This window comes from Hipposideros armiger, unplaced genomic scaffold (assembly GCF_001890085.2).
Source record: "Hipposideros armiger isolate ML-2016 unplaced genomic scaffold, ASM189008v1 scaffold_33, whole genome shotgun sequence".
NCBI classification, from domain to species: domain Eukaryota; kingdom Metazoa; phylum Chordata; class Mammalia; order Chiroptera; family Hipposideridae; genus Hipposideros; species Hipposideros armiger.
The window spans coordinates 3,775,213-3,787,471 of record NW_017731383.1 but is presented as its reverse complement, the minus strand read 5'-3'; the positions used below and the strand labels follow the sequence as shown (position 1 = coordinate 3,787,471).

General features: G+C 43.2%; 1 protein-coding gene and 1 long non-coding RNA gene across 3 annotated transcripts in view; one reads left to right on the top strand and one right to left on the bottom strand.

Moving 5' to 3' along the window:
* Window positions 1-3,656, top strand: part of LOC109380188 (uncharacterized) — a 13,185-nt gene extending 9,529 nt beyond the window's left edge. The window contains exons 2-3 of the long non-coding RNA XR_002123392.1: window positions 2,471-2,542; window positions 3,332-3,656. This is a non-coding gene — a long non-coding RNA (uncharacterized LOC109380188). The remainder of the gene's footprint in view (window positions 1-2,470; window positions 2,543-3,331) is intronic.
* The window catches only part of KDELR2 (KDEL endoplasmic reticulum protein retention receptor 2), a 16,074-nt gene extending 6,145 nt beyond the window's left edge, over window positions 1-9,929 (bottom strand). For both annotated transcript variants that reach the window (XM_019637498.1, XM_019637499.1), the window contains exons 1-2: window positions 9,708-9,929; window positions 1,956-2,056 (exon numbers count right to left, since the gene is read on the bottom strand). In XM_019637498.1, coding sequence (XP_019493043.1) covers window positions 1,956-2,056; window positions 9,708-9,798 — 192 coding nt within the window. In that variant the 5' untranslated portion in view covers window positions 9,799-9,929. The remainder of the gene's footprint in view (window positions 1-1,955; window positions 2,057-9,707) is intronic.
* Between the last annotated feature and the right edge of the window lie 2,330 nt (window positions 9,930-12,259).

Genomic DNA, 12,259 nt, shown 5'->3' with positions numbered 1-12,259 from the left:
AACAAAAACGACAGCAACTTGTCTGTTCCCCTTCCCCCAATTCCCCAGAGCTGTTCCCATCCCCCAGTTCCCCCAATTAAAAAAAAAAAAAAAAAGTCAAATACCATATACTTATTCATCCAACCCAAAAGAAAAGTCTGATATTCTGAAGTTACACCAATTTTCAGACTGCAGAATTTTAGGCCCAAAATCCAAAGAGCAGGTCTAGCCTGTGAATCGAGAGGACTGGGATCCGGTGCATGCACCGCCTGGAACTACTGCTTAGGAAAACCACCCTGCACAACTCGACGAGGGGCAGCACTTGGGCCAGCGACTCAAAAGGAAAAATGAAAGCAATCACCAAGCCCTCATATGCTTAAAAACAAAATAAACAGTCAACAAGGTATTAAAATTGTTGGTCATACCCATACTCTGAAAAACTACCCCTCCTCCCAAAATCAAGGAAGATGAATATCTTATACTGTGAGAGAAGTTCTCTCCACACCCAAATGTATGTATACGTGCAAATGAATAACATATAATGTACACGTATAAACAAAACCTGTGTCAGAGTCCCCACCAGCACAACATCTGGCCGAGGCATGTGGTGGCCAGGGTTCCCTTCCCAGCGCCCAGCCTATACAGCCTACAGCCCACCCATTATGTCCATTAAGGCCTTAGCAGTCTCTGGGGAAAGCAGCCGCTTTTCTCCTCTCATCGGTGTTTGGCTTTTAAAGTAAGAAGCTATGAGCACATAAAACTTGACTCTCCCTTGATTTTTAGGACATGCTTGGAAACTAGAGCCAAGCAAGAATTCTTCTTCTGAAAGCTAGGTATCCCGAGGGGCTTTTAATACCTGCCTAGACAATAAGCAGGGGCCTAGGCATTCTTAAGTAAGGCAGTTTCCTGATTATTAGGCTCCCATCACTTAGGAATGAAGAATGGAACGATCCTAGGCAGCTCAAATTTGCTTTTTTAGTAAAGACAACAGACTCAACTGTTGTTTTGCCACTTTGACCTGTGCTTATGAAAATGTTTGTGAACACAAAGTGCTGGGGAGTTGTTTTCAATGCTACACCAATAGGCTTCAACTTAAACATCACTTCCTTGGGGTGCCAATAACCAAGTGCCTAAACAGTGCCTGGCACACAGATGCTAAGTATTTGAAGAATGAATGAAAGAATGAAATCAGACTCTTATTATACATCCTGAGAGCCGCCATACTTTTCCTTCATAGCACTCATCGTAAACTGTAGCCATCCATTTAGTACTGGGAGCACTGGTCTACCCCCCACCAGACCATCACTTCTGTTTGTCCCCTGCCCTGTCCCCAGTGCTAGGGAAGGGCCCGATCCTGTGGGTGTTCAGTAAGTACATGTCCAGTACTGCGTGAAAGAATGAGTGTGCAGCGTGTATTGGCCAGTGCTATCTAAGATGTTAGATGTATGTACACATTCTGTATTTTAACAGTAATACATTTGCTTTCATGTGGATTAGGAAAAATATAAGGACACCAAAGGTACCATGGATACTAATGTTTAGGACAAATTAAAAGGTTTAAAAAACATATTTAGTAAATTATGATACAGATGTTATTTAAGCATGGCAAAAGTAATACAGATGGCACACACAGAAGTTTAAAAAACATGGACTTAGTGGGGAAAAAAAGAAGCAGATGCCCACACAGAGTCTCTCACAGCAGCGAGCCCTGGCTTTCATTCCTTGTTCTGAACAGACCTGCAGGGGAGTCTGTAATTTCCCATTGCTTGAAAACATAAGTTTCCCCTCTTTCTTATAGGGTTATCAAGAGCTTTAGAAGTTTATCATACTCAAGGAACTTAAGATTAAAAAATTTCTAAGTGCAAAGCACTTTAATTAGATACTGCTTTGAAACCGAAAAAATGTTCTTCATGGTGAAGTTTCCATAGGTCTGTAACGTATGGGTGAAATACATTTCATTGGATGCTATACCATACCTTCATGGACGTATTATATAATGAAATAAACGAAGTAAAAAGATCCAGGTAACGAGTTGTGAAGACCAGTGCAAAGAGAAGCTGGCTTTTTCCAGAAATACCTAAAGAAACAAAAGGACAGTATTAGAAAAGCCTGGAAGAGCTCTGATTCCTGTAGATAACCCTATAGGAAGCACAGGTCTGGAAGTGGACATCCGGGGTCCAACACCGATGTCTGGGATGACTAAATAAATGAGTGGTTTTAGCTGTTCTTCCCCTTAACGTTCCTGAACATGCTCCTTTGGGTTCTAACAACGTTTATTTTACTATGATGGGATAACTAAGGGAAAGTGACTCAGTTATGCCAGAGCCAATATACCCTCTAGCCAATATAGGAGGTATACTGTTCAAATGAATGTTCTAGTTCTCAAATATGTCACATTACATAGGAATAAATTTATTTCAAAAATTCTGCTATTATTTAGTGTTGTAACTTGTCTGTTACCTTTAGCACCTTTCTTTCCATTTTAAAACAGTATCTCATGGTGACAAATCTTTCAAGGATGGAGCTGGAATCTAATCGGTTGAGATGAGGAACTCTGCTTCAGGTAAGAATCTGAGCATCAACCGAACAGTGGTATGGTCTCCCAAGGTAGCTTCTTTTGAGAGGGCAGCATTTACTTGGACATGTTGTTTAAAAATTCCATCGCTTAGATTCATCACAACCAACCTCAAACTCACACAACAGGGTGGGGACCTGCTGCTACAGCCAGTCTTCAAAAGCCAGCAGTCCTTTTTTGTAACACCTTGAAACCGTTTCCACCTCCAGAGCACTGTTGTGGCACATCCAGACTCAGCTGAGGAAGTCTAGAAGGTCACATAGAGTGCACTGGGCTTTTCCGATATTTGTATTTGGCCCAACATTTATGTGACAAAGGACATGCACTAAGGGTTTCAGATGTTGGAGGTTGAGCGAATTAAGGAAACTGAACTTACTAGATATCAGCACCCATCTGCCCTCATCTACATTGCAAACCTCACACCATTAGACTTACTTAACTAAGCATGTATTTGGCAGAATACTGCACCCAAATTATTAGCAATACTACAAAATGTAAAAATCACATTAAAAATATATTTTACAAAACAATTTTGCAGCGTGTCGAAACTATATGCTTGGATTTAAGGTTACTTTCTATGTTTGAATAACTGCAGTTCCAGCCTATTTACAAAAAACACCTAAATAGAAATTGAAGAAAAAGATAACTCTCCCCTTCTTCCCCTTCTGGGCCCATCAGTAGTAACCAATTTCAGGGGTTACAGGTGGAGATACAGACAGTAAGTCTGCTCCTTTTAGTTTTTCCTCAGTAATGAGGGACTTTATTTTCCTATCAAAGATCAGTGTTCCAAAGGAGAAAGGAAGAGGCTGCCGTTGACAGAGACCATGAGAGAGAAGACAAAGTGGGGCTGTGGGGAGAACAGGGAGCATGTAGTTCACATTCGATGTTTGTTGGAGCCTTGATAAATTTCCAGCTAACTTCCTGTATGGTTCTTTCCAATTTTAAATAAAAAATTATAGGATACATACAGGCAAACTTTGTTGTAAAGGGTTTATTTTAATGGAAGCCAGGCAAATTTGAAATTTCGTCATTTTTAGCATTCCTATACTAAAAATCAGGGAATATCCTGTCACTTTTACCATTCCCCTTTGCAACCCAACTCACATGTCACTTCCTACGGAAGTCATCTTTGAAGACACCAAGTCATCTTTGAAGACACCGTGCCAGGGTGCTGTTTATTCACTCAGTAAATGGGAACTGCTTCTTTCCAGCTGCTGCCCTAGCTCCTATTACATTACAGCACTTACAAAATACACAGTGATTGCCTGGTTGCCTGTCCCCCTCCCCACCCCCACCAGACATGCAGATCCCCAAAGGCCAGGGTCGTGCCTTATTCCACCTGGTATTATCTGTGCTGAGCACTGGGCCTGACACACAGCAGGGCTAAGGAGATATTACTGAATGAATGAACAAATGGACAAAAGAAAATGGAATTCATTTTGTTTTCATGTCATGGGGTAAATTCTCATTTTATGGTATTTTGGGATAATACTTCCAAAGAGTTTCGAAGTCACACTGTTTCTGACTGTAAACAGGCAATGTGCTCTGGGCTCTGACCTAACCTAACTTACTGCCAACCAGAGGATGGGGTAGCCCCCTGAGCAGAGCACGGGACAGGAGAGACGGACAGGCAGTGTGTGGCCTGGAGCTTGTCCCGGGGTGCAGAATCCACACAGGAAATGCTATGGCAGAAATCTGAGGACACTTACACAGTTCTACACTATCCTTCCTGGCCTGGGATCCTGATTAGATAGTAGCAGCTCTTTCCTTTAAAACAAACAAACAAAAAAACCTGTCCTGTCCTCACAGGAAAGCAGGGATCCTAGCTGAAGACAGAGAGGGGACAGGGCAGAAATCTCCTTCCAGGGGGAAATACCCACTGCCATATCAGAGGGGCTCCGATCGTCAGTTTCTCCTCCCTGTTTTGAAACCAAAGCATGTGAAGGCTATCAGGTAACAAGCGCTCAAGAATACTCTCTAATGGTTTCTGTAACAGCCATCCTAATACCAAATGTGCCAAATATCCATATTAAGGGGTATAACTTATAAAATGGAAATCCATCATTAAACTTAACACCATTCTTGTCTTTTCCCACTGGACCAAGTTAAGTTTAATAAAAGCCCACAACGATATACTCCACTGTGTTACTTTAAATTATGCTGCAGGTTAAAGTTGCATTTCTTATATTCCCATTGATTTATAGAACAGAGCCCTCAAACAAACAGAAAAGCTTTCCAGGAATTACTTTTGTCCTGCTATCTGCTGGGATGCAACCAAGCACTGTAGGTCACACCACAAGGATAACCTGGACAGCAGCATTTAACAAGGGTCCTGGGCACCACGCTGCAACCCATCGTCTCAAAGGATTGGATACTCTCCTAAAGGCCATCCACATTCCCTGGAAGCAGCAGCCCAGCAGTCAGGAACACTCACTACAAGACTCTTGTGACTTACAGAGAGGCTTTAGAGCCAGAGAGTCTGAGTTCAAGCTCAGCCCCTGAACGCACAGGGTTAAGTTGGGCCCATTACATACGCAGCACCCCCCAACCCTCACTTTCTGCATCTGTCAAATGGGGACAAATTATGCCAACTTCGTGGGACTGCTGGAAAGAGAAAAAGTGCTGTATACTATACCTGCCACACTGGAAATGCTTGATAAATGACAGCTCTTATTATGTACTGTTTTGCCATTTTTCTTGTTTTCAAAGAAATCCATGCTATTTTATTACAAATTCCACTGAATTAAAATATATGGGATACAAGGCAAAAGGACCTTTTTTAACACCCTTCCCACCTCTATTTTACATGCACCTTTCCAAGCCCTTTCTAAGCACCCTTTCTATTCACTCTTTTTCATGCTGTATGGTGTTCCATAGTGTGAATATACCAACATTTGTGTGACCACTCCATTGATGAACATTTGGGTTGTTCACAATTTTTGTTCTTACAAATACTGCAGTAACATTCTTTTATCTATAAACAGTGTTTTATATTAATTTAGGTACGAGAAACATCTTTATATCTATATAAAGTTTATTCATACATATTACAATTTCTGTTGTTCAGAGTCTCTAGAATTGCTGGGATATATGAAACTTTTGGTACACTGTCAAATTTTCGCTAGACAAGCTATACCAATTTACATATTCACTCACACCAGATGAGAATGCCCTTTATTCCACACCCTGCTTACAGTAGATGTTGTAAACCTCTTACTTTTTCCCACCCAGTGGGCAAATGATGATATGCACTGTTATTTTATGCCAAGTTCCTAACTACTAGTGAGGCTGGGCATTCTTTCATGCTTCGCTGGCTTTCTGTTATTCTTCTTTCTGTTATTTTTCTGTGAACTGCCAACCTTGTCAATTTTTTTTAGGAGTATTTTATTATGGATATTAACCCTCTGTCACTTAGATATAGTGTAGATTATTTCTCTCAGTTTATTGTCTTTTAATTTTGATGATATCCTGAATAAGTGAATTTGGGGAGACCTATCACCTTGCTTGCGCACCAGCTTGCCTGGTCCTATCCAGGACCATGGTTTGAACGTACATCAGCAAAGTCTTATACTTATCTTCATAGGGTCTTATCACTGCTGGTTGGGAAGTCATGGAGCCCTCCCTGGGATCCTTCCTGCCACTTCACAGACATAAGATTGACTGCTTATATGGGTTAATACCCTATATTTTAATCTTTTTACATGTCTTATTATTTCAACTAAATTGCAGCTTTCTTGAGAGCAGAAACTTTGATAGCTACAAGTTGTTGCTCTGAATTGTATCCCCAGTGCCTTGCACATAGTGGGTGATCAATAAATGTTTAAGAGCAAAGATTACTCAAGAGACTGGCACTCAAAAAACAGAGGTGACAGCTGCTACAAAGAGGGACCTGGGAATGTGATGCAAACACTTCTTGAGGTACTCAATGACAACAATAAAAGATGGGTGTTTTCCATTTACTTCAAAAATATCAACTATCCAGTTATGAGAAATGCAGAGACGCTGGTACATTCTTGTCATGTTTGGTAGGGTGAAAAGCCTACATAACAACAGCTAACAACAATCTAAGCAATAGGTGGAGGGAAGGGGGAGGCTAGGGGAGGACGGCTGGGACTCGTGGCTCTCAGAATTCCACCAGTAATTTAAGCATAATAGACACAGCACTATGAATAACTACCAGCCTACAGGAAGATACAGATAGGAAGTTCTTCATCTACAAACCCAGGCTTGTTCTCCCAAGGCTATCCAGGTCAGCGTTTAGGACAAGAATAAAGTGATAACTTGATCATACTGTGGATCCAGTTGCACTGATTGTTCAGGATTATGAGAAACTCACATTTCATTTGGGCGCCCCTCTGTAATGACAATGGTAGACACAGGAGAATGCCAATTCAAACAGAGCTAAACCAAGATCAACTCCTCTACCCGCACTTTAAAACGGGTCCCTTATGGCAACCATTCTCAAATTAGACGGTCAGGAAAACAGAATCTCCAGCTTCCTCACTACCCTGCCTCATCCCTTACCCTAAGGGAAAAAGCCCCATGGCTCTGTAGCTGCAGGCATGTTCAAACAGGTGCCAAATTCCTAAAATGAACCCCAATACCAGTATTTTGAAAGTAAGAAACACAACCTGGATGTACATGTCTCCTATTCCAGTTATTTGAGAAACTCATATCAAATTCTTACTCTTTCAAAAGTCTCTAAACAACTTTTATAATTTAGGATGGAAAAACAAAGCAGCTAGTCAAATTTAGCATTTAATTCTGAATAAATGATTTGGTGATTTTGATTTTTCAAAGGCCAGAAAAATCTCAAGAACTAAAATGATCCTAAGTCTGACAATAAGTATAGTTTAATAATGTCCTGTAACTACCGGCTAACTGTAGGAATACTTGACAAACACACATGAACTTAATTCACCTATTTATTGTCCTTATTATTTTGGCTGAAATGTTTTTATATTTTCCTAAATGTTCCTAAATCTCCCAAATGAAAATAGTGAATATTAAAAAACAAACTAAATAGCAAACTCTCTCACTATCTCCTTATCACTCAAGGCTCCCTTAAGAATTCTATATCTGGAGTTGCACTTCTTCCCAACATCTTAGTTTAGATACGTGTTCAACTTAATGACTTGACAGACGAAGGGATTCTGAGAAACACATGAAAGAAGATGAAGAGGCTGATACAAAGATTTTGGTGCAAAAATAAAGATTAAAAGTAGTATTTCCTGGGTGGGGGGGAGTGGGGAAAATGGGTGAAGGTAGTCTAAAGGTACAAATTTCCAGTTATAAATAAGATAAATAAGTCCTGGGGAAGTAATGTACAACATGGTGACTACAGTTAACAGTACTGTTGTGTATGTCTGAAAGTTGCTAAGAGAGTAGATCTTAAAAGTTCTCATCAGAAGAAAATAATTGTAACTATCTGTGATGATGGATGTTAACTTATTGATATAATTATTTTGCACTATATACATACATACATCAAATCATTATGTTGTACACCTAAAACTAATACAATGTTATATGTCAATTGTATCTCAGTAAAGCAGGAAAAAAAAAACATTTTCTGAGTGCAATAAAAAAAATGACCACAACAACTGGTCTGGCATCAAACGTTTAAACTAAAATTACTTAGACAAAACAGACAGATACTTATTCAAAATACTCAATTTCGAGACACTGATTGCCTCTATTTCAATCCTGGCTTTACCACTACTTTTCTCACCTCCCTTAGACTCAGTTCCTTCCTCCACAGAATGGGAACAATATCACCCACCTCATAAGGTTATTTTAAGGTCTACATGGGATAAGCCATAAAAGGCACTTAGTTCACTACTTAGTACATAGCAAGTGCTTAAATGTCAGCTGTCACAACTGCTGCAATTACTTTGCTGTCACTGAAAATCTTACAACTGAATCTCTCAGAACTCTATATAAATTGAGAGATCACCTCCAACCCAGGCACACTGGTTTCAGTACGTGGACTTTGTAACATCGATTTTGTTGCTCAAAGGTCTTTTTTGTTTTTGCTTACTTCCTGGATCTCAGCTATGTTCCAGGGAGAGAGGTGAGGCCTGAAGACAGCAATCAAAGATGTGGTGTTAGAGGTGGAAATTTTTAGAAATCAGTCAGATAAACGGAATCTCTGCCACCCAAGTCCTTTAGGACTCCACCTTTTACTGCCTCTGCAAAAATTAAGTTCTTGACTTCATGAGAAGTTATTTCATTGAGGCCACAGCACCAAGAGTAAGTTTAAGGAAGGCACTGCATTTTAAGAAATGATTAAAAAATTCGCCATCCTTAAGCTTCTAGGTTTTACAAAATGTAAAAGTCCACAGCGTTAAGAATTGTCTCACTGCCTCCCAGCCATGCAGGCATAAAATGTATACCTTCAAAGAGGGAGTCGCCAACTCACTGGTGACGTGGAGTGAGGAATTACAGGAGACGTCGGCGGTCCCCTGCAGGCGCCGCAGGTTGAAGGGAACCCGTTATGGAGACACTCAGAGTTTGACAAACTAGTGCATTTCGCAAAGCATCATTAAGTGTCCCCAAGAAATTCGCTTGGAGACCTCCCCACACTCCCTCCCTAGGCAGGCGTGATCCTGGGCACGAGGGGTGGGGTGAAGTCAGCACAACTCCAAGGATAGGTCTTACCTGACATCCTAACCTAAAGGCCAGTCCTCGAAGGGGCCTGGTAAGGAGTGGGTGACCTCTCCCCGCACCCGCCCCACCTCCCGGGCAGGCCTGGCTGCCACGTCAAGCCAAGCCGGCCGCGGTCCTTCCCATCCTCCTCCCGCCCGTGCTATGGATTCGTAGGCTCCCCGCACCTGCCGGACCCCCACATCCAAACTTTTCAGGCAGAACAGGGCCCAGCGCTGTCAGGTTGGCGCCTCCTCCGCCCCCACCGCTCAAGTTCGGGAGCGGACCAGGTGCGGAGCGGGGCCCAGCGCAGCGAAACCCCGCCCCGGCCCGAGCGCCCACCCAGAGGGGTCTCAGGCCCTTTGGGGTCCGGCCGCCCGCCAGGCCGGCCGAGGGGGTGTGTCCGGCCAGGGCAGGCCCGCGGACCGTGGGGCAACCGAGGTCGGCGGGTCCTCCAGGCGACCCGGCCCCGCGCCCGAGCCTTTCCCGGGCCTCGCCCGCCGCTCACCGGCGCAGGAGCGCGTCTTCCAGATCTTCAGCAGCAGGATGACGATAGCCGCCAGGTGGGACAGGTCCCCGGTCAGCCGGAAGATGTTCATGGCGGCGGCGGTAGGCGCGGCGGCCCCAGGGCTCGGCGGCTCAGGCGGCGGAGGCGGCCCCTGAGAGGAAGCGGCGAAGATGGCGAGAACGGGCGCGACGTGGCCAGGGACGTGGCCGAACTGCCGGCGCGCGCGCGGGGCAGTCTGGGAGAGCGGGCCACCGCCTCCAGGCTCCGCCCCGGCCCCGCCCTTTAAAGGGCACGCGCCCGAGCGCCGACTCCGAGGGGTCTGTCAGCTCCTGGGCTCCCTCCCAAGGACCCCGACTCCTCGCCAACTTCCTCTTGCTGGTTTTCCGGCTTCTCCTCGGGTGCCAGCGATTTTCTTTAATTTTTGAAGTGACACTCCCTTGTGAGTGATGTTTTGCCTCTTATTAATCTTAAGAGTTTTACAGGCTTACTGTATGTAAAGTGTAAGAGAAAAAGAAGAATTAAACTGTAATGGCATCACTCCAAGATAAGGTCGATATTGGGGGAGTCGAGGAGGATACAGCTAATGCGGCGGTCTAAAGATTTTATCATTCTGGGGACTCTTTTTGAGAAAGTGCAGACTTAGGTAGAAAGTGAACAATTCTGTAGGATGAGAAAATAAATCACAATAAATTACTAATGGAATGAAGCTGACAAACAGGATCTTCTGCATAATTTGCGGGCCCCATTGCAAAATGAAAATGTGGGGTCCCCAGTTCAAAAGCTGGAAAAAACAAACTGTTAAAGGTACTAAAATATAAAACTTTTTTTCTGTTTTTAGCAGTCTCTCGACTTGGGGTGTTTCCTGTTTGCTATTAATGTCATTCTAAGTAAAGAACAAACTTAATTATGATCACGAACTTTACTGTTTGTCTTTATATTGGACAATGTCAGTTTAGGATACAAATATCAGAGCATTTACTACAGATGCAGAATCGCTGAAAGTACCCAAATCGTATTTCATGACTTGTCCATGGAGAGTGCCTGGAGCTGGCCTGAAGAGATGAACACAGGCCAGACACAGGAAGGCTCGAAGGAGGACAAGGGGGTCCAGCAGGTGTAGCGCAGCCTAGGGAACACACCTTTGGGTGCGGGGATGCTGGATGGGCCAGTGTTGCTGCTCCAGGGAGCCAGGGCTGGCCTTGGACTTGGATGGAGTATGTCTATGGGTTTGATGGCTGCTGGTCCCTCGCCCTCCAGCTGACCTTGCTGGGGCAGGAAGGTCCAGCCACGCATCTCGCCTTCCCATACACCACCACCTCAATTCATGACAACCCTCGAAGGTATTACAACCTCAGTGCCAGGACATGCTAGGTACCTGAATCAGGGATGGGTGAGAGGCTTGCCCCTGCTGAGTTGACCATCAAATGGTGGGCTGGCCAATGCCATGCCCAGCCCAGAGAGGCCACAGAGCACACGAGTTCAACCGGACCCACTCTGACCCAGCCAGACACCTGCACCCAGGCCCTCACTTAAGTAGAGGGTGGCAGTGGGCACTGGACAGGAGCAGAGAGGAGGCAGCCAGGCTGCCAGAGGCACAGGAGAGCAGTCATCCTGAGGAGGCAAGGAGGCAGCAAGAATGGAACCATGCAGGAGCCACGGTTCTGTTGCATCCTCTATTGTCTCATTTGATCTCACATGCAAAACACAAATTCAAAGATAAAATCATTAAGAAGTTGAAGACAGTGACTGCAGAGCATTAAGCCTTGAGTGTGGGGCGCGCCGTCCCTGTGAAACTGGTCACTCACCCATGAAGCCAACCCTGCTGACAGATACCACAAACAGCACAGAAGCCAGGAAATAACACAATACTTTTATTAATTAACTACCTTGCACACATCTGTAATATTCTTTTTCCTACATTTTTTTCGCCACACATTCTTTGGTCACCTCTTCATATGATAATGGTTTTTGTGTGTGTTTGTGTGTTAGAGTAACAACTTCAATAGTACAGAACATTGTAATTATTTTTTACTTTTTTATTGAGATATAATTATATTACCTTAAAGGGTGCAACATAATGATTCAACATTTGTATATATTGAGAAATGATCACCATTATAAGTCTAGATAACATCCATCACCTCACATTATTAAAATTTTTTCTTGTGATGAGAACTTTTAAGCTTTCCTCTCTTAGCACCTTTCAAATGCACAATACAGTATCATTAACTATAGTCACCATGCTGTACATTACATGCCAAAAGCTATTTATTTTATAACTGGAAGCTTGTACCTTTTGACCACCTTCACCCATTTTGCCCACCCTAACCCCAACAATGCTTTTAAAATATTTTCTAGAGAGAATAGAAAAATGATCTTTTCTCCAGCATGGTTGATTGAAAAAAATGTTTTGATAGTTTGGAAAGATTTCTTTCATCTTCTCAACTTGTTATGGGTAATATTATGAAATTTTTAGGGTTGTTGTCACACTTGGGAAAAACTCAGTCAAGTTATTTCACATAAAAGCTACAAGATTTCAGGGCACTTTTAGT